At 42.9% G+C, this 22,285-nt stretch overlaps 1 protein-coding gene across 19 annotated transcripts in view; it reads left to right on the top strand.

The window, feature by feature from the left end:
- LOC147100348 (neural cell adhesion molecule 1-like) overlaps window positions 1-22,285 on the top strand; it is a 576,064-nt gene that overhangs the window by 383,164 nt on the left and 170,615 nt on the right. For 11 of the 19 annotated variants that reach the window (XM_085967961.1, XM_085967951.1, XM_085967958.1 and 8 more), the window contains exons 7-10: window positions 4,864-5,027; window positions 8,065-8,207; window positions 19,445-19,507; window positions 19,680-19,709. In XM_085967961.1, coding sequence (XP_085824087.1) covers window positions 4,864-5,027; window positions 8,065-8,207; window positions 19,445-19,507; window positions 19,680-19,709 — 400 coding nt within the window. The remainder of the gene's footprint in view (window positions 1-4,863; window positions 5,028-8,064; window positions 8,208-19,444; window positions 19,508-19,679; window positions 19,710-22,285) is intronic. The other 8 variants (XM_085967957.1, XM_085967968.1, XM_085967969.1 and 5 more) reach the window with 2 other exon arrangements.

Raw genomic sequence — 22,285 nt, 5'->3', positions numbered from 1 at the left:
CAATTCATGCATTCGTTTCTTAAATGTTAGCCATTGGCTATCCACCATCATGCCTTTTAATGAAGCTCCCCAATCTATCATAGCCAACTCACTCCTCATACCATCGTAGTTTCCTTTGACCCTAGTTTCGGATTGAACTTCTTCACTTTCCATTTTAATGAAGAATTCTATCATGTTATGGTCACTCTTCCCTAAAGGACCCTGCACAACCAGATTATTAATTAACCCCTTTTCATTGCACAATACCCAATCTAGGATAGCCTGTTCCCTAGTTGGCTCCTCAATGTACTGATCTAAAAAACCATCTTGTACACACTCCAGGAATTCATCCTCCACAGTATTATTGCTAATTTGGTTTGGCCAAATGTAGATTAAAGTCACCCATGATTACTGTAGTACCCTTGTTACATGCATCTCTAATTTCCAGACTCAGAGTCATAACGGCAGAAAAGAAGTCCATTTGGCCCATCGTGTCCGTGCCGGCTCTCTGTAGGGCAATCTAGTCAGTCCCATTCCCCCGCTCTATCCCTGTAGCCCTGCAAGTATACTTCCCTCAAATGCCGATCCAGTCTCCCCTTGAAAACATTGATTGTCTCCACTTCCACCACTTCTGTCGGCAGCGAGTTCCAGGTCCTCACCACTCGCTGCGTAAAAAAGTTTTTCCTCACATCTCCCCTGTATCTCTTGCCCAAAACCTTAAATCTGTGTCCCCTAGTCCTTGTACCATCAGCTAGCGGGAACATAGATAAATCTTCTGACTTTGATGGTGAAATGGCAAATAAAACAGTGGAAAGCAAATTTGTCACTGCACAATTTCATGCGAATAAGACTGTGTGTAAATTGTTTTTTTCGCCCAATTCTAACCCCCGCCCCCCCCCGCCAACTCCCACTGGTCATACTGAAAGAGCTGAATCATGAGTGTACAGTTCCACAGAAAACCTTCCAGTACCATACCCAGTGGTCCTTTCTTCATCTTTGGGCTTTACCAGTGAGCATCAATAAGGTTATTCAACTGCCCACGGCTTCTTAAACAAGTCTGATCCCGTCTTTTCTCAGTGTCCATTCACAAGCACCTTCCAGCAGAGATCATTGGGTAGATTTCAGCAACAGAGCCCTTGGCTGATTCCTGCTCCCTCCCCACCCACCCACAAAGCCTAGAGGCATGTGACCAACTGTAATGTCTCCCTGGCGATGATGGCGGCGATCGCCCGATGCCGCACATTTAAACTTCTATCTCACGATCTGTAAGGCTCAGTACCACTCTGGATGGTACACTCACCCACCAAATCACTGAGAAAAACAAAAGCAAAATACTGCGGATGCTGGAAATCTGAAATAAAAACAGAAAATGCTGGAAATACTCAGCAGGTCAGGCAGCATCTGTAGAGAGAGAAACAGAGTTAACGGGCTGGATTTTCATTGAGGAGGCGGGTAGAAGGCAGGACTACAACTTTTGGGGTTGTAGTCCCACCTCCATCGAGTTCTAGCCAACCCACGCAATTTAGACTTGATTGACCTTGTTGAGCCCGCCCAGGGGGCTCAGCAGGCCAATTAAGGGCCACCCAGCAACAGGTGACGTCACAGATTGAAATTTCATCTGTCAAGACCTTTTGACAGATGAAATATCAGCATTTCACAGCTGTTTGAAGCTGTCAAACACTGACAATCTGTACTCCAGGTTAATTCCTTCATCTCGGGATGATTTAGAGATCTCCCCGGAACAGAAAGCAGAGGCTGCAGATTTTGACAGATCGCGGCCATTCTGCTTTCTGTGCTGGTGAGATGAGGGACTCTCGAGACCTGAAGGAAGGAAGGCTGTAAAGGTTAGTAGAACTTCTTTAAAAACTTTACACGGACCAAACACACTTACCTCTGCACTCATGCACCCATCACTCACCTGAACACCGGACATCTCGAACCCTCCAAGCCCTTCAACCCGACGGCCCGCCTCGCTAACTTGGCGTGGTTTGGAGCCGTCGGGAATCCCACATTTCAACAATGAAAATAGGGATTAGGCTAAAAACTGCCTGTTAACAGGCATTTAATTGGCACTAATCCCCTTCCCGCCTCGGGTAGGCGGGTCCCAGTGCGAGGCGGGTACCCGCCTCCTTTGAAACTGGCATGGAGGCGGGATGGGGTCGGGACCCCCGATTTCGGGATTTTAAACCCCCGCACGCCTCCAATCCCGACTCCACGGCCCAATGAAAATCCAGCCCAACGTTTCAGGTCGATGGCCCTTCGTCAGAACTGGAAAAAGTTGGAGATGGAACAGGTTTTTAAGCAAGTGCAGGGGCGGGGAGAGGGGGGAGGGGAGGAAAGAACAAAAGGGAAGGGCTGTGATAGGGTGGAAGGCAGGAGAGATTAAGAGACAAAAGGGATGATGGTGCAAGGCAAAAGGAGATGGTAATGGGACAAGTTGAGGTGTAAATGGCAGTGGCAGAATCATGAACAGCTGCCATGTGGGGAAAAAAATCATTGAGAAAGTTTAGCTTTTTTTTAGAAAAATGCTGTTTAACTGTAACATGAAGTAGCTGCTTTTTAAAAAAAAAAGACAGGACAAGAATTTAAATACAAATCTTGGCGTATATTTAAAAAACACTCGTGTTTGTGGCTTGAAATGATCACTGACTTGCCAGACTGAGACCATTGCGCTGAACAACAGACCCATGGCCTGTGAGATTGACTGGTTGCAACGGCAACACAGCTCACCACGGGGCACTATTTTACAGGCAGAGACCGGAAGGAAAAAAGATGCATTCCATTTCTCGGTTCGACAATGCAGGTGGTTAATTCTTTTGAAGAGTGGCGATATTTTTTCAGCTACTTACCGCTGTTTGGCCTTGCACTGTTCGTTTCAAGCTCAAGAATGGTAATTCAGTGTGTAAAGGATGAGATTTGACCCAGCAGCTGTCTTAATTGCAGTCAAGTGCTAAAAACATTTTGTGGGCCTTGAAATCATGTTTCTCCTCTTTCTACTTCATTAAACACCACTAACATTATTAAGAAAGTATAGTGTAAGCATCAACTAACAGGACTTTAAATGGATGCAGTCGCATAATTGCAGTGTTGGAAGTAGTTACTTTAACCTTTTGAGGACTGCAGCAACTTTTGTAAACTTAAACTAAAATTATACATTGAAGCCCTGAAATTACACTCTGGTGGATATTTACGTCGAGATGTATAACACACTTATCTGAAATCCGTCATTTTAGCCGAAGAATTAACTAATTTAAGGTAATAAACAAAATAGGGGAGAGCGGAATTTCAGATACATTTACTAAGTGTCCATCTGCTAGTAACTCGCACCATAACTTCAGGGCCAATATAGAATCATAGAATGGTTACAGCACAGAAGAAGGCCATTCGGCCTGTCGAGCCCCTGCCGGCTCTCCAAGAGCACTTCAGCTAGTCCCACTCCCCCGCCCTTTTCCCGTAGTTCTGCATATTTTTTTCCTTCAGGTACTTATCTAATTCCGTTTGAAAGCCACGATTGAGTCTGCCTCCACCTCCCTCTCAGGCAGTGCATTCCAGATCCTAACCACTCGCTGCATAAAAAAGTTTTCCCTCGTGGATCCCTTTGGATCTTCTGCCAATCACCTTAAATCTGTGTCCTCTGGTTCTCGACCCTTCCGCCAATGGGAACAGTTTCTTTCTATCTACTCTGTCTAGACCCCTCATGATTCTGAACACCTCTATCAAATCTCCTCTCAATCTTCTCTGCTCTAAGGAGAACAACCCCCAGCTTCTCCAGTCTATCCACAAAGCTGAAGTCCCTCATCCCTGGAACCATTCTTGTAAATCGTTTCTGCACCCTCTCTAAAGCCTTCACATCCTTCCTAAAGTGCAGTGACCAGAATTGGACACAATACTCCAGTTGTGGCCGAACCAGTGTTTTGTAAAGGTTATTTTTTCATCTTGTGACAAGAAAATCTGTGATAAAATGATTTGGGGTTCTACACAGGCCCCTCATCCCAAGGTATATTCAACAAATTATTTTGTTTTTGTTACTTAACAGAGGAGATGCATAGTTTGAAATCTCCAAAGCATCAGGTACCCTGTTAATAATACCTGTCACTAGAAATACACACAGATTTTTTTGTTGTTGGCTTTATAGAATATATAGTAATCTGAAGACTGAAAGAAGACCTTCAGTATTGAATGGTTGCTATGTATTCTATGTCTGAAGCACATGCTTTTTACAGAAACCAGTTTTATGCATTGTGCCTAGTTCATTAAATTGCACACAATACTTAATCACTGTCAAAAGCATAAATCACTCTAAGTATAAATAATAGTTCCTCTTTAAATTTGCCTCAGTAAATCTAATCTAATTCCAAGCCAGTTTTATTCTTTGCCATTCTCCTTGGAAAGCTGACGGAGAATGGGAAGCAGAAAAAGGCTTTGTTTGCAATTGATTTGCTTTTATGATGCTCAAGAGGTTTTTACATATAATGTGTCAAAAGAAAAAGGTAAAAAAATCTTTGATTGCTGTAAAGAAGATCTATTCTGTTGAAATGTTTTTTCCCTGGTACATGAGTCGAGTTAAATTGATTTTTTTTTACTGCTACAGTAAAACATTATGAAAACTGGGGCTGGCATTGTTTCAGATATTTCAGTAAAATCCGCTTTAGTTCTTCATCAGAGAGATCCACACATAGAAAGGTACGGCTGACTTGTGTCGATTTAATAATAGCTGTGTTAAACCATGCTCATGCCCAAGATAACGAGGTGATATCCATTGAGTGTAAAATTAGTGTTTTTTAGAAAGCTGTATCTCTGATCTTGCGGTTGGATATTCTTTGCGGAACTTTTGATAAGTAGTTACTATTCCAACACAGTTCATTTTTCCTGTTTCTTTTTCAGAGATAATGTGGTAATTGAAGTGGACGGCGATAAATACATTATGAATGAGGACGGCTCTGAGCTCACAATAAACAAAATCGGAAAAAGAGATGATGGCGAATACATCTGCGTTGCACAGAATAAGGCTGGAGACGTCGAGGTGGAGATCACCCTCAGAGTTTTCGGTACAGCTCTTCGCATTTTAACGAGACTAAGTATAAAGCCCATGTCACCAGGGTAGTCATCTGACAACTGGCCCCTTCCTGCCTATTTCCCAACAGGTGTAGGACGGACAAGGCTGGAAGCGCGTCTGGCGGTGCACTCTGCCACTCTTCCATCCCTATTATGCAGACAGCAGTCCCAGCAGCATGGAGTGCACCTGGACACATACAAATCATGGACTGATGCCATTTGCCTGGTTTGAACATTGCTCAGCATCCACTGGGCAGTTGAGGTGTCGTAGGGGGTCCGATCTGGAATTGGCCTCTACAAGTGCTCTGCGTGTGGGCCCCAGCAGGAGCAATGCAAATTTTGACGCACAAAGCAAATATATTTTACTCAAGCTGCATGATGGCTGCCTCTTTCTCCTGCTGTGGCAGACCCCTGAGGCGTGACACAGCCAATCCAGAACAACTCCTCACCAGTCCAGGGAGCCTGCCTCCTGCCTGCAAATTAATCTGGAGTCTGAAATACGTTGGGGTCTGTGGGGCATCTCCAGAGCAGGTGGAAGCCCACCCTGTCAGAGATGCCCCCAAATCTGAAAGCCTAGAGCATATTTGTTTAGGGTACTGGCCCATGCCCTGGCAGTGTCAAAGCATCAGGGTCTTCGAGCATTTTCAGCTGTGTTTGTCTTCAAGTGAACATCTGCAATACCGGTCCTCTGCCACTAGAGGCCCAAAGCGAGCTTTGAAAATAGCAAGACTCCCTCTAGTGGCGGAATATGAAAAGTTCACCTTAGCCCAGGGATTGATTTATTTCCCATCCATTTGAACAACACACGATGAAAGAAGCATCTTCACTTTGGTGTTTGGCAAATTTTCTTTTCCATTTGTTTACAAGCACATCTGACACAAATTGCATTCAAACTGATGGTCGTGCCAACTGTGTTATGACTCAACGTGTCAAAAATAACTGGGTCACTCTCCACGAAAAAGCGTTTGACAAATATTTTATCCTCAGACAGCAGTCCTTTTAAGCGCAGATAGATTTGCTTATAAAGCAGTTTGCTAGGGGGGGATTTAAAAAAAAAATAATTGGAATGTACTTCAATGATAAAATGGAACCTGAAATCTATTGGTAGCCTGTACTATTCATCACCCATTAAAGAAGGGAGTATCTTATGGAGAAGAACTTACAACTCGACCTTGGGATAAATTTTACGATTTAATACTCCCGACACACAGCTTGGCACAACTGGGGCACAAATCAAGAATTCGGGTGCGGAGGTCGGTACTTGTGTCCTGCACAATTTCATCCGTCAATTTTAATTAATAATTTTGATGGATGGAACATTGTGCGACTGTGAATCGGGTGTAATGATCTCGCCCCGAAATCCCAATCTGCACGACCGTTGTGTGAGGGAGAGTGCTACGTCTGAAAATTTATCTCTACATTTATTAGTAATGATCCCCGAAATGTTAGGAGATATATTAGTTCTTGCCCCAAGGCTGCATCACCTCCCTTGTGAAGTGGAGGATCTGTACTCTGCTGAGGGAGTTTATATTTCCTCCGCTTTCTGATCCTGGCCTTCTCCAAAATCTACACATTTACATGTTTCAGGATTCATCAGATAGCATTCAAGAAATAAAGAACTAGCACCTTTCATGATGCCCCAAAGCACTTTACAACCAATCAAGTACATTTGAAGTGAAATCACTGTTATAATGGGGCACCTAGACTGAGATCAGCCAAGTTAAGATACAGAGGGGGCGGGGGGGGGGGTGGAAATTCAACTTTGGTGGTGGCGCAAAGCAGGTGGTCGCAGATCAGCCGCCTGTTATTCACTCTTCCCGATTTTCCCTTTCCATTGACTTCGGGCGGGGTCTATAACGGGCGGCCATTCCGTTGCTGTCCATTCCGTTGCTGTCCAATTTGCGTCACCACTGCGGTTGAGTTTTTAATGACTGGCCACGTCAAATCAGCATTAAAGAATGAAAAAAGTAAGACTTGCATTCCTATAGCGCCTATCACGACCTCGGGACGTCCCAAAGCCCTTTTCAGCCAATGAAGTACTTTTGAAGTGTAGTCACTGTTGTAATGTTGGAAACGCAGCAACCAATTTGTGCACAGTAAGGCCCCACAAACAGCAATGTGATAATGACCAGATGATCTGTTTTTTTTAGTGATGGTGATTGAGGGATAAATATTGGCCAGGACATCGGGGAGAACTCCCCTGCCCTCCTTCGAAATAGCACCATGGGATCTCTTAGCTCCTCTTGAGAGAGCAGACGGGGCCTCGATTTAATGTCTCATCTGAAAGATGGCACCTCCGACAGTGCAGCACTCCCTCAGCACTGCACTGGAGTGTCAGCCTAGATTTTTGTGCTCAAGTCCCTGGAGCGGGACTTGAACCCACAACCTCCTGACTCATGGGCGAGCCATGGCTGACAAATCAAGAAATGGCAGAACTCCACGCCCGATGTCTGCTGACCGCTTGTGAGGGCCTCCAACTGACTTAAAAGGACAGTGCAGAGGGGTGCTAGAAATTAATATTTTTCCTAACGTCACGGAAGTTTTAATAAATATTATTAAAGTGCACATCAGGGAAGCTTTTAACATTGTAAGTGCTCCCCCTCCCGAATAATTTTAATGATCCACTTTTACTTAAAAGCTTCTGAACATGATAATAGCCTAACTGTTTCACTTCATAACTGCATATTCCTAGAATTTCCCCAATTGAATATCTGTCAACTATAAAATGTGGTTACGACTTTCATTTTTTAATAGCTGTGTTTTACAGGTTAATCCACTTGGGGACAATTGGTTCACCAGTAATGGAGTTGTATGTACTAATTTCTGGATCAGACAATGGAAAGGGAAATCCCGATTAGGGCAATTTCAGTAAAAGTCAAGTTATTTTAGTTGTAAGTTTGGACTTCAATACAGCCCCTGTTTTAATCACTGAAGCACCGTAATCGCTAACTAAAATTTCAGTTTACGACTCCTTGTGAATTGGTATCTGCTGTATCATTAACCAGGATTTCCAATTCTTTTTGATTTTAGTGAAACCTGAAATTACATACGTGGAAAACAAGACAGCAGTGGAGCTTGAAGAACAAATTACATTGACCTGTGAGGCTAAGGGTGACCCCACCCCAACCATCATCTGGACGAAAGGCACCCATACTTACAGGGATGGAGAACAGGTAGAAAAATTAAATGAAATCTAGCTTGACCCAAATGTGGATGAAATTGTACCTTCTTCACCCGAACGGAGATGAGCACAAACTTCATCTGTATGTCATTAATCGCATCCACTTACTCACAATGATCAAGCACAATTAGCAGTCCACTGTCTCTTGCCTGCCTCCATGTTTGTGGTTAAGTTGTGCATGATTTATTGACTGCCTGTCCCGAGGAGGATTTTAAGGAACTTGAACTGTAGCTCGCAACTGCCTGGAATCACCAGTTTCAACAGACTGATGCTGCCCTCATCCAGTACTGACACACGCACCCAGCACCGACACACACACGCCCGGCACCGACGCACACGCCCGGCACCGACGCACACGCCCGGCACCGACGCACACGCCCGGCACCGACGCACACGCCCGGCACCGACGCACACACGCCCGGCACCGACGCACACACGCCCGGCACCGACGCACACACGCCCGGCACCGACGCACACACGCCCGGCACCGACGCACGCGCCCGGCACCGACGCACGCGCCCGGCACCGACGCACGCGCCCGGCACCGACACACACACGCCTAGCACCGACACACACAACTGGCGCCGACACACCCGCCCGGCGCCGACACACCCGCCCGGCGCCGACACACACGCCCGGCACTGACACACACACGCCCGGCACCGACACACACAACTGGCGCCGACACACCCGCCCGGCGCCGACACACCCGCCCGGCACCGACACACACACGCCCGGCACCGACACACACGCCCGGCACCGACGCACGCCCGTCGCCGACACCCCCCCCCCCCCCCGGCGCCGACACCCCCCCCCCCCCCCCCCCGGCGCCGACACCCCCCCCTGGCACCGACACACACCCCCGGCACCGACACACACTCACACCCGGCACCGACACACACACACACCCGGCACCGACACACACACACACCCGGCACCGACACACACACACACCCGGCACCGACACACACACACACCCGGCACCGACACACACACACACCCGGCACCGACACACACACACACCCGGCACCGGCACACACACACACCCGGCACCGACACACACGCCCCCAGCACCGACACACACGCCCCCAGCACCGACACACACACGCCCAGCACCGACACACACACGCCCAGTACCGACACACACATCCATTGGTGCTGAGGCCGATTGTAGCACTCGAATTGCTGCACCAGCAGAGAGCACCTGACCTAGTACAGACTGGTGATTGAACCTTGCACTTTTTGGACTGAATGGCTTCATACCAATCCTTGTGCATTTATTGATTAAGTCTTCAGGAGAGCTACGCACACTGTGTTGTGCTATTTGCTGGTAGGGTGGCAAATATGTTGGCTGCATTATCCGGTTACCCAATTCGAGAGAAAAAACAGCCCACTAAATTTGCAAAAAGAACCAAATGTTCACTTCTCCTCACAGTACACTATCTTTGAAAAGTAGCAAGATTATTTTATTTCTGCAACTAAACACTTAGTGCAATGTAACACGAGGTAGAGACTAAGATTGAATAATGACATACAATCATCAGTGGCAGTCATCAGGAGAATTGTGCTCCCTGTTCAATGTGTGCTCTGATGATGCTGCAAAAAGTATTTGGGAATCAAGCCCCTTTCATTAGGGCTGTGATATATCGTGTTAGTCCTTGTGATTCCATTGTCTAAGTGTGGGTATTAATGCATGGTGTAAACTCACGTTCTCACAACACGCTCTGCTGTTGCAACTGAATAGATCTGTCATTTTCTATCCACAAATGCTCATAATGAACATTCCCACATGCTTGGTGCTGGGAAAGGGCCGTCTTCAATTGATTACAAACATGGGTTATCGTGGAGTATTGTAATCAGTTTACATACCTGTGTGCCATTAAACAGCATGCAGGATGTTCATTCTAAAAAGGATGATGCATGCACAAGTCCACCCATCCTTTCCACATTGCTTATTCTGTATGTGGAACCTTCTAACCCATGTAATTACTGATATTGTGATATTCTGGATTGTGGCTCCATCTCATCAGTCAAAATTATAAAGAACTGGAAAGTAATATGTATCCGGACATGTTATCTTGTTGAGCATGTCACCATGGCATGTGTTTTGGCCTTGTAGATGAACATAAAAAATATATTTATGTAGGGTAAAGATTTCCTCTGTGTGCTAGTTGTAGTAAAGTCAGAAATCCGTTCATAAAGAACCTTTTATGACTTTGCAACACCTAACATGCCTAGAACAAATATTTACCCTAATTGTCCTTTAATTGTAATTTCAAATTTTGAAGATCTATATTTGCTAGATATCTTTGCCTCTTCATACAGTCTTGTAGACAAAAGCAGGAAGAGACATCATATGCATTTCGGAATCTGAGTCACAAAAATCTATAGCTTTCTAAAACTTTGTGTCCATTCACTTACAAAATAGATTTTTTTTTAAATGTTTCCCATCCAGTCTTTATAAACATATACAAGGCTTGAAATTACTCCAAGGATACTAATGCATGAGCACTTGCTGAAATCATACGAAGCTCCTCTCCTCACTAGTTTAGCCTTTAGGAGCAAGGAATTTCAGGCAAACTTGCAAACTGTTCATGTGTTGTTATCCCACCATGTAACTTCAGTGTCACATGGTATTGAGTTCTTCCATTTCATTAAAACTGTTTTGTACTTTCAATCTAATAATTCATGTGAACAAAGACAAACAGCTTAGAGTGATTTAATAAAGAATCATCACCGTAATTATGTGTTTACCATTATGGCATTTGGATTTCATGAATTTTAAGTCTTAATTAAGCTGGATAATAGAGATAATTAAAAATTGAAAGTGGAAAGCCTGAGATTATACAAAAATTCACAAGTGCTTGATATCAACTTAATAAAACTAGTGTAATGCACATTGCCGCTCTGGTGAGCTATATACTTCTTGTGTATGCAAAGGCCTGCTTTCACGAGTAAAATTAGCATGCATTTTACATAATTAATGTAAAGTGGATTTAAAATACCAGCACATGTTGAAAAATGGCCTACTTTGGTATGCAATGGGCACAGATCCAAATGTTAATAGCTTTTATTTTGGAACAGTGCCAGCTGCAAGTAATTTTCCTGGAACAATAACTGCTGTAGTGGAAGACACTTAGTAGACAATGAATGGTATTGGAAATTAGCATAAGGAACAGAAACTTGGATGTTTATCTGTGAAGAAAGGCAGGAGGTTTGACTTGTGAATCTGATGTTAGAGCTTAATGGGGAAAGTCCGCCTCAATGCATTTAGTTTGTGAATTCAACTTCATACCAATGTTGGGTCAATAGGCTTTATACATAGTGGAGTTTCTGTAGTTACCTAAAATCACTTACATTTGTGAAATGTCCCCGTATTGTTTCCGCATTGGATTCATCCATTTCATGATATTTAACTGACATTATTGTCATTCCTAGGCACTTAATTAGTCCTTCCCAGTCCATAATTCTTCCTAGAATAATGTTTCCGAAGTTTAGGCCCAAGGCCATTCAATCCAATACATGTCCGAGTGTACAAAAGCAAAATACTGCGGATGCTGGAAATCTGAAATAACAACAGAAAATGCTGGAAAAACTCAGCAGGTCAGGCAGCATCGTGGAGAGAGAAACAGAGTTAACGTTTCAGGTCGATGACCCTTCGTTAGAATCTGTTCTGACGACGGGTCATCGACCCGAAACATTAACTCTGTTTCTCTCTCCACATTTCTGAGTGTGTTCAGGAGCACACTGTTATTTTTGGAAGTTGCTTGACAGCTTTAGGTGTGACTTTGAGGAGAACAGGCAATGCTACAATACGTTGACAATTTTAAACAAGCCAAAATTCCTTTTTTAATTCAGATTCTAATGAATTCTCCAAAGGGAAGTCAGAAGTAGAACAATAGACAGTAGTGCATTTATCTGTTTAAAAATCTTGAACATGCAGAATATTTTTAGTCCACTGAATCACTTATTAAACAGAAACAGTGAGACTTGGAAAAAGCTACAGTAATGTAACTATTCTTTTATCCTACATGTTAGACTCACTGGCGATAAAGTCCCATACAGCTTTTGTCAGCATCTTAGCAAAATGCTACCAATTTCCACTTTTTTTTAAGACCTTTTGTGATCTTTTAGCCAGCTTGGCTGATGATTGCATTTCAATTGTTAGCTGAAGCTGGTGATGGACAAGCCCAATTTCAGAAAATGGCTACCGATTTTCAAGTTTGCTTTTGCAAGCAAGAGGAAAAAGAAGCTGTCAAAATGATGTGTTGCTTCAGACCAATTGGACTGCAAACTGTGCATCACTGCATGGTGTCAGTAAAATCACATCCTGCCCCTTATCAACACCTCCAAGGTCTGAGAAAGGCTATTTAAGAACAAGTTGTATTATACAAGCCATACACACTCACTCCACTTCCTTTGCACACTACTACACTGTCTGCTCGGTACATTGTTTGCCTTCTAATATGCTAAAATCAAAAAACATTTAATTTGTCACTGACGGATATTGCTGAGGTAAATTAGGCAATCAGAGCATGTCTTTCATTTTTTTTGTTGCTTGGTCTTCCTGTTCATCTGACTGTTTAGTCATTAACTGATCATGTGCGCTATTTGATGCTATCATACATGCTTGTATCTGCTTGAATCCAATAGTGAAAAATGGTTCCACAATATCGTGATAATGCAATGAGTTGTGAAATGAATGCTCGCATATCTTCATTCAAACATATCATATAAATCATCCATGTATTACTGTACATTTTCCTGTGTATTTGTGGTGTATTTGTAGTCCTAATGTGGCCAGAAAGAATATAAAGGAATCCTTATTTATATTTTACTTGCTTTTTCACTCCTTGTACACAGAAATTCTTTAAATCTGAGGTTATGGAAAAATATTTCTGACTTTCTATTTTCCCTCATATCACTTTTCCTTGTTTTTGTGTCCTCTGTGACCTCTGCAATTTCTTCTTGTGCTCTTTTTTTGGCTCGTATGTGCTGTTTTCTTCTTTGCTGCTGTTTTTGTTTCCCTTGTACAGACCCGGAGATTATTGCAGTTGGTTGCAGTTTCTTTCACAAAACTACCTCTGTTCGTCCCTGGTTGTATGCCTTCTGACATTCATATGCTCTTGCGGCAAGGGTCATAGAATGCTGTAGAAACTAGTTTATTCTCCGTGTAGGAATTAGTGATTTCTTCTTAGGAATTCTTAATTTGCCATCTAGTATATTATTTTGGAGTCAAAATCTTGTAATGATAGAAACCCTATTGAAATAGGAGTGCTACTAAGTATAGAATTTGATGAAAAGTAGGTTGGCCACTTGTAGCAAAATCATAAATTCCCTTATAAAGAATGTCTTTATGATATTGTTACAAATAGTGAACAGTGGAAATCTTCCCTGTAATAGATGTAAGTTTAAATTTAGACTGGAGGACCTGATGGAAACCAAAATGTTTTTATTTGGTCATTTATTAACCAACATGTGGCTTCCTGTAGGGAGAATAGTCAAAGAACTGAAACCTGGACATTATGCTGTGTGCTGTTACCGTATGAAGACTTATCATGTTCATATCCAATCCCTTTGCCTGCTATTTTAGCAGGGGAACAGCTACTAAAATAGCAGGAAGGGCTGATTTTGCACAGTGTAACTACTGTACCAGGTAAAAGTCAGAAATATCAAGGTAGGTTTGAAAGTTTAAAATTTGCAAACAAACTAAATCCACACTTTCCACCACATTAGGAAACATTGTAGGAATGTTTAATAATGGTCTCATCTGGCTATTACACTTGACCTTCCTGAATTGGGAGGACCATGTCTGTCAGTCTCAGTCCAGTTATCGCTGGGTGTGGAGCGAAATCTAGCTTAGAACGTTTGCTGTGGAGCCATTCTGTGCTATAATGTGAAGTTACCATTAATTGCTTCTCTCCTTTTCCTAAGACTTTAATTGGTGGAATTCTCCGGTTAGTGTTCTGCTCACTGCCCTGTTTTCAGATGGTTTATTGTTCCTCCAAGTATTTTACATAAATTGAGTGGGCCACCAAATTAACCAGACCTCTGCTGCAGCAATGGTAAAAGTAACTCAAGGGGGCAGAAAACTAGTGGTAGTGGATTGGCCGTCCATTATACATCCAGCCCGATTTTGCTTTTCCATTGACTCGCCCGGTGGTGAAAGTTACAATCTACCCCAAGATTTAATTTGTTTGTCAGACAATATCAGGTGGTCGATTCTTACATGATAAGCCAGGACAAAGCCTTACTATTGTATATCGGACCCTGATATATTATTTCTGGGTTAAAAACTTGAATGCCACCTGTGAAAAGCTTCACTATGTAAATTAGGGCCTTGCTGCCCAGACCAGACAATAGCTGTGGTTTAGATGCTGGCTGAGCTTTCTGTCTGCCACTTTCTTCAGTATCACTCACTCGATTGATAAAGTTTGCTTTGAGGAATCCTTCTTTTGGCCAGGTTTCAAGCCCCAAGCTTAAGGCTTTAAACTTTGATATCTAAAAACTTCAATTTGTCAGTCTGGCATCTTATTAAAGAAAGAAAGACTTGCATTTCTATAGCGCCTTTCACGACCATCGGACGTCCCAAACGCTTTACAGCCAATGAAGTACTTTTGGAGTGTAGTCACTGTTGTAATGTGGGAATTACTTTTAAAAGTTAAATTAATTTTATGATCTAGACATAGACACAAAACCAGTTACTGGTGAAAATACATTTTTACTAAAGTGGATGGAGAATTAGGGGAAGTACATCTTTGCTTAAAAAAAAATTGGGGAAAATATTTTAAGGTTTGTCAAAAATGCCTTTTTACTGGGATTGAGACCCGTGAACCAAGTCTTGCTCTCTGCTAGGCTATTCCAGTGCTTTGATCATAGTTAGTACTTTGGGGTCTGATGGCCATCTATAGAAGAGGTAGGGTCAAAAGGTAAATGTTTAGGGCTCATGGGATTGGGGGTAATATATTAGTATGGATTGAGGATTGGTTAATGGACCGAAAACAGAGAGTAGGAATAAATGGGTAATTTTCAGGATGGCAGGCTGTAACTAGTGGGGTGCCGCAAGGATCAGTGTTTGGGCCTCAGCTATTTACAATCTATATCAGTGACTTAGATGAAGCGACCACGTGTAATATATCCAAGTTTGCTGACGATACAAAGCCAGGTGGGAAAGTAAGCTGTAAGGAGGGTGCAAGGAGGCTGCAAAGGGATAGAGACCGGCTAAATGGGTCGGCAGGAAGGTGGCAGCTGGAGCATAATGTGGGAAAGTGGGAAATTATCCACTTTGATAGGAGGAATGGAGAAGCAGAATATTTTTTAAAAGGTGAGACACTAGTAAATATTGGGCACTAATACAAAAGCAAAATACTGCGGATACTGGAATCTGAAATAAAAACAGAAAATGCTGGAAATATACAGCAGGTCAGGCAGCATCTGTGGAGAGACCTGAAATGTTAACTTTGTTTCTCTCTCCACAGATGCTGCCTGACCTGCTGAATATTTCCAGCATTTTCTGTTTTTATATTAGTAAATATTGGGATTCAGATGAATTTGGATGTCTTGTACATGAATCACAGAAAGTTAACATGCAAGTACAGCAATCAGTTAGGAAGGCAAGTGGTATGTTGGCCTTTATTGCAAGGGGGTTGGAGTATAAGAGTAAGGAAGTCTTGCTACAATTATATAGGGCTTTGGTGAGACCACACCTGGAGTACTGTGTACAGTTTTAGTCTCCTTGCCTTAGAGAGGGTGTGCAATGAAGGTTCACTAGATTGATTCCTGGGATGAGAGGGCTGTCCTATGAGGAGAGATTGAGTAGATTGGGCCGATACTCTCTGGAGTTTAGAAGAATGAAACGTATTCAATTCTTAGAGGGCTTGACAGGGTAGATGCTGAGGGGCTGCTTCCACTGGCTGGAAAGTCTAGAACTAGAGGTCACAGTCTCAGGATAAGGGGTTGGCCATTCAGGACTGAGATGAGGGGAAATTTCTTCACTCGGAGGGTTGTGAATCTTTGGAATTTTCTGCACCAGAGGGCTGTGGATGCTGAGTCGTTGAGTATATTCAAGACTGAGATCGATAGATTTTTGGACACTAAAGGGAATGAAGGGATATGGGGATCAGGTGGGAAAGTGGAGTTGATGTAAAAGTTCAGCCATGATCTTATTGAATCGTGGAGCAGGCTCGAGGGGCCTTATGGCCGACTCCTGCTCCCATTTCTTACGTTCTTATTTCATTTAACCAGGATAGCAGTAAATTAAAAAAAATTCTGAGCTCTATGAAGCTTTCTCTTAATTTGCAATTGTACCATACTTCTTGAAGTTATCATCGCTAATTAACTTTAACTCACATGCAAGTGCCAGTTTTGCTAGATAGTAAAAGATGCAGCTCAAAAATTAAAACATAAAAAAATATAGTATGTAAAAGTAGTTTGATGATAAATCATCATTCCCGCACACCAAACCTTTCTTGAATCGGAGAGTCAGGGCTGTCACTGTCAGGATCAATATAAGCAGTGCTTTGCAAGAATTCAACATCTGGATGAACAAACTTTTTGACATTTATACTGTTTGCTTGGCTAGTTAGCTGCTTGAGAAGCATTAAAGTTTCATTATTGTGGGGTGCATTGTAATTGGCTGACGCAGTTTGATTGCCGCTAACGAAATTGCTCGCTCAGGAATTGCTCATTTCAATTGTCTGCATTCCTGTGATTTTTGTTAGCAGCCTGTTAAATTCTACCAAGTTCTGCCAGTTCTTGGGGGGGAAAATAAGCAGTTTTATTCCCGTTTTGAATCGTCAGCCACATAAACATCTGACAGATGTTCCACAGCGACTGAAACAATTAATGGGAATTCCACACTTCAGCAGTGAGAGGCTCTGCACCACTCAAGTGCAGTGAACACATAGAATGCAGCATTTTTTATTCATACATTTTCACAGTAAACGTTTGTCATGACGAGACCACACCGCCTCTTTCTAAACTCAGATAATTAGTGGGAAGGGGGGTATTTTCCACTTGCGGGGGGGGGGGGGGGGGGTGGTAAACTGGCTGTAGCGGATTGGCTGCCTATTATACCCCCCGCCCATATTTCCTCACTCCCGCACAAGTGAAAATGACCCCCGTCCTTCTTTGTGTGGTGGCAAGTAGCACTGCACTTAATGCCAAAGAAGATAATAGTCTTCACCTGCTGTTTTGATGGGCTCAAATGTGTTGCTAGGCATTAGCCTTACTTTCGGCATTTCTCCTGAAATGCTGAGATTGCAATGATTTCAGAAGCTTGTTTATTATAGCCCCCAAATTAGCCCAGTGAAAGTAATCTGGTCTGCTTTTCCCCCGATTGGGCGAAAGCAGATTTTCTACCAGCAGCACTGAAAGGAAATCAGCTGGTGAAACACGAAGCTGGTTTTATCCTAAATAACAACAGAAAACGCCAGAAAAAAACTCAGCAGGCCAGGCAGCCTCCGTGGAGAGAGAAAGAGAGTTAACGTTTCAGGTTGAAGACCTTTCGTCAGAACTGGAAAAAAGCAGGAAATGGAAAGCAAGTTTAGGGGCTGGGAAAAGGGGGAGGGGATGAAAGAACAAAAGGGAAGGTCAGTGATAGGATAGAAAGCAGGAGAGATTGAGAGACATTGAGAGATATTCAAGGCAAGAGGAGGTGGTAATGGGACAGGTTAAGGAACAAAGGATGGCTCTAGATGAAGTGTGAATTGCGCTGGCAGAATGAAGGGCAGTTGTCATGTGGGAGGGAAGATAAAAAGGCCAAACAAAAAGTATGGATAAAAAAAAATATATATATATATATATATATGTGTGTGTGTGATAGGGGCCGAGGTTATGATCTGAAATTGTTGAACTCTATCTTGAGTCCAGAAGGCTGTAGAGTGCCTAATCGAAAGATGAGGTGCTGTTCCTCGAGTTTACGCTGAGCTTCCGTGGAACAATGCAAGAGGCCGAGGACGGTGGGGTCTGAGTGGGAATGGAGCGGTGAATTAAAGTGACAGGCCATCGGGAGCTCGGGGTCCCCCTTACGGACTGTTTTTATCCTGTTGCTCCGAATAAAAAATATTCACGCATTGGTCTAGGTGACCATGCATGTTTTGGTTTGCTGGTCCACTAACGGTATGCATTGGACTAACAAGTCATCAAGTGGTATGTGTTTCTTAAGCAATCCGACAAATTAGAGCCCCTGACCTCGAACAAGGTTCCACCTGGACTGTTCTTATCCCCTCTGGTGATTACATTAGCACAAAAAGGGTTGCAGTGGTTATCACTGCAGCCTTGACCACTAGCCTTCCCAGAGTGTAAAACTACGTTAACATTGGCAGAAGCACTTTTCTTAGTCTGGTTCGATTTACCAGAACCAAAAGAAGCTATTCAATAATTTTAGTGGATTTTGTCGTTTTTAGCTAACGCTTGTTTGGTGCCAGAAAAATTCATTTTGCATATTGTGTGTAAACTATAGGTAAAGAATGAGTCCAGCTATACATTGCCCACTATGCTGCTGCCCTGAAAATAGGGCACGGAAGCCTGAGGCCTACAAAATGTCCGAGATGCACAGCATGCTCCAATGTCGTCAGCAAGTGCACGGGGCTGGGTATCTGTTGTGTGCTCAGCTCATTCGGCCCCCAACTTTCTTTTATATTAGGTATGGACGCTGAAGGGGAGGCAGTCTGTAAATATATATTTTAAAAATCAGACACCTCTGCCTTTTCACGCTGGCACCTCTGGCCCCAGTGCCCCCAATGCACGGTGCTAGCCTTCCCCTCCTGCCCCCCCCCCCCCCCCTCCCTAGGAAAGTGGCTGCCAAACAACTGGCAGCCAACACCTGATAACGTACTCCTGGCACTCCCAGCACATCATTGAAAGGAACGCCAGTAAATTGTGCAAATGGTCTGACCTTGCGTTACCCAGTAAAGTCAGCCCGATTCTGGACCATCTTGCTTCTGCTTAACGATCAGTGCACTGCACTTGGGTCACATTATCGGTCCCACGATACAGTTTTACGGAGGAAATGAGGAATAAAGTTCACGTCAAAGGATGTGCAGAATATGGGACAAATTCTAACAATTGTGGAAGCAGCTTCGTGCTTTTTTACCATTTAAAAAATATTCTCCTTGTAAAATCCTATAAAATCAATTTTTAAATACTAACTGAATTTAATATGTTTTAAAAAAAACTCTCATTACTACAGTTGAGCCTGGTTATTGCACACACTATTTATCTTCCAAGGTTTGGGCATCTTTACCGACCTTAATGGAATTTCTGCCAAGACCAAGGGGAAAAAACTTTGTGGTGAGGACTTATCACCTTTTTAAGTAATGAGGTTCCACTGTATTTGCATAGCCTTTATAGACATTGTTGCCTGCACAAAGCATCTTTAAATGTAACACGTGTAGCTGGCTGTGCATGTTCATTATGTTAACATCTATCTAAAGTACTTGTGTTTCATGTTTGTTTTCTCCAGGCTTCATGGACACGGCCCGAGACGGTAAAGGTATGGCTACTCATCTGTAGCCAAACTCTCTAACACTCTTAACAAGCACTAGCACAGAGAGCGAGTTTAAAACAAATAGTCACTAAAATTAACCAAACTAACCCTTTCGATACAGATTATAACCGAGAAGCGGTTTACTAATGGGTGGATAGCATTTATAGAATTGAAAGTTTAAAATTTCAGGCTGACGTTCGTATTTTCCACGTTGTGACAGTGTTGCTGCAAGGCTCGTACATTCTGAAAGAAAATGAGGTGGTGCTGACATACTACTGCCAGACGCCGTTATTTATAAAGCAGTTTAAAGAAGTTGATTGTTATTAAAATCGTACGGTTTATTTCCGACTGGGCTGCGCGTTCATCAATCCAAGGACTTTTCAGATTAAGTTTTGAAACTCCTCACTCTAATCTCCTGCATTTGGTTAAAACTCATATACACCCTATTTAGTGAAGTAAATTAATTTAGATCATTTCACTTATTCTACCTCCGAGCTTTGTGGTGAACTAGTGTGTGTGTGTGTATATATTTATTATATACAATAAACATCAGGTTTAAAAATGATCAAATAACTAGCCACCGTACAAGGCTAGGTCTGCTCATAGTTGTATTCTCTTAGTTTACTGATCTTAATATGTTTAATTTTACTTATTGAAATGACACTTTGAAAATTATACCACATTGTATAAAAAATGGTAAATCTTCAGTGTTCAGTAAATAATATTGTATTTATAGGATAATATACTTAAAAAGCAAATTCACTCGAGATTTTAGAAATCATTTTGGAGAAATACTTGAAAGTCATCCAGGTATTATGCATCTCTTACAATAGCAATATAATACGGATGCTGGCAATCTGAAATAACAGCAGAAAATGCTGGAAACACTCAGCGGGTCAGGCAGCATCGAGGAGAGAGAAACAGAGTTAACATTTCGGGTCAAACCCTTCGTCAGAACTGGAAAAGGTTAGGGAGGAGAGATTTTTAAGCAGGGGCAGGGAAGAGGGGAGGAAAGAACACAGGGAAGCTCTGTGACAGGATGGAAGACAGGAGAGATTGACTGACAAAAGGGATGATAGTGCAAGGCAAAAGGAGAGGTGATGGGACAAGTTAAGAAACAAAAGATGGCCCTAGATGAGGTGTGAATGATGATGGCAGCAACATTAACAGCTACCATGTGAGGAAACAAGAGAAAAATAAATAAGATGTTAGTCTTGCGCTGGCCCCAGGACTTAAATATCATCCTTGTGTCTTAGTGGCCTGAACTGAACGCAGTACTCCAGTGTGGTCTGACAGGCCCACAGCACTGTTTAAGCAAAGAGTCCTCTGATGTGAGCTGTTCAGACCATGTAGTGCAGTACAGGAAACTTTCTTTTATCCGGCACGGACGGGACCGACGTGGTGCCGGTTCATCAAAAATTCCGGATAACCGAACGCTTTGGTAAAAGATACGGAGCTGAGAGCTCCGTATACAGCAACAAACCCTGTTGCTTCAGAACAATTGGCACAAGTTGCAAGCGTCTCTGTAGCTTAGCAACAGCTGCAGCTACACCCTTGCACAGCAACAAATGGAGTAAAAAAAGTAATAAAAGTTACCTGAACCTACTCCTGAATTTTGCCGGTTAACCGACATTTCTGGTTATTTAGGGGCCGGTTAATCGAAAGTTTCCTGTATTCTATTTGTTTCATTGATTGCTGCTGTACAGTGATTGGACTTGTTAAGCACCAAATTCACTGACGTCTCTGGATTGCTTTTGACTTCACCATTGCTATTTCAACACCATTCACAGAGTATATAAGTTGCCTCTTTCGATGCTGCCTGACCTGCTGAGTGTTTCCAGCATTTTCTGTTGTTATTATGCATCTCTTGTCAGCTGTAAGGGCAGGTAGACCACCTGCTCCCAGGACTAGGTCAAGTTGGCTGTACAACTGACTCTCGTGAGGTGGGTGCATGAGAGTGGTCGAGGGTAACTGAGCCACGAATTTGCTTCTGTGCTTGGAAGAAAACACAAGCTTCCACACGGTATCCTCTGCGTAGCGATGTGCCTGAGGTTGGGAATCCCCAGTGCTAATCTGTGTCTACCATTCCATAGCATGGTGTGTTGGTACAGCAGTACACTATTCTGCATTAATCTGTATTGGGCTGACATTCGGAGTGTCGAGTATAAAGGCAGTTTGAGCAATTTTCTTGTGATGATAGCATGATCCATTTAGCACTTTAATAACTTGATCCACTGCATCTTAATCTATTGCTGACCATAAATTAAGACATTTAATCAGGTGTTAGTTGAATTTATTCAAATTTACCACTTCAGCAAGCAGATATCAACGACTTAACCTTTGTGAATGAGCATGATGTTTAGCACACTGGCAAAGGAAAAGAGAAGTCACACAGGCAATAATATTTTAGTGAAACAGTACATCATGTTCAAACACGTCTTTTTGGCACAGAGTAAGCTTTGCCCACAGCAGAGGGCCATTGAAAAGCTTGGACCAGCTTGCCCAAAAAAAAAACATTTTCTGAAAGTGCTGAGTAATACAAGGGACTATAGGAACTGTATCGATGTATTCAAATGTGGATT

The sequence above is a fragment of the Somniosus microcephalus genome, chromosome 26 (assembly GCF_052327205.1).
Source record: "Somniosus microcephalus isolate GS21.2 chromosome 26, FLI_Smic_1.0, whole genome shotgun sequence".
NCBI classification, from domain to species: Eukaryota; Metazoa; Chordata; class Chondrichthyes; order Squaliformes; family Somniosidae; genus Somniosus; species Somniosus microcephalus.
The sequence above is the reverse complement of the archived record's forward strand: the minus strand, read 5'-3'. Positions and strand labels throughout refer to the sequence as shown.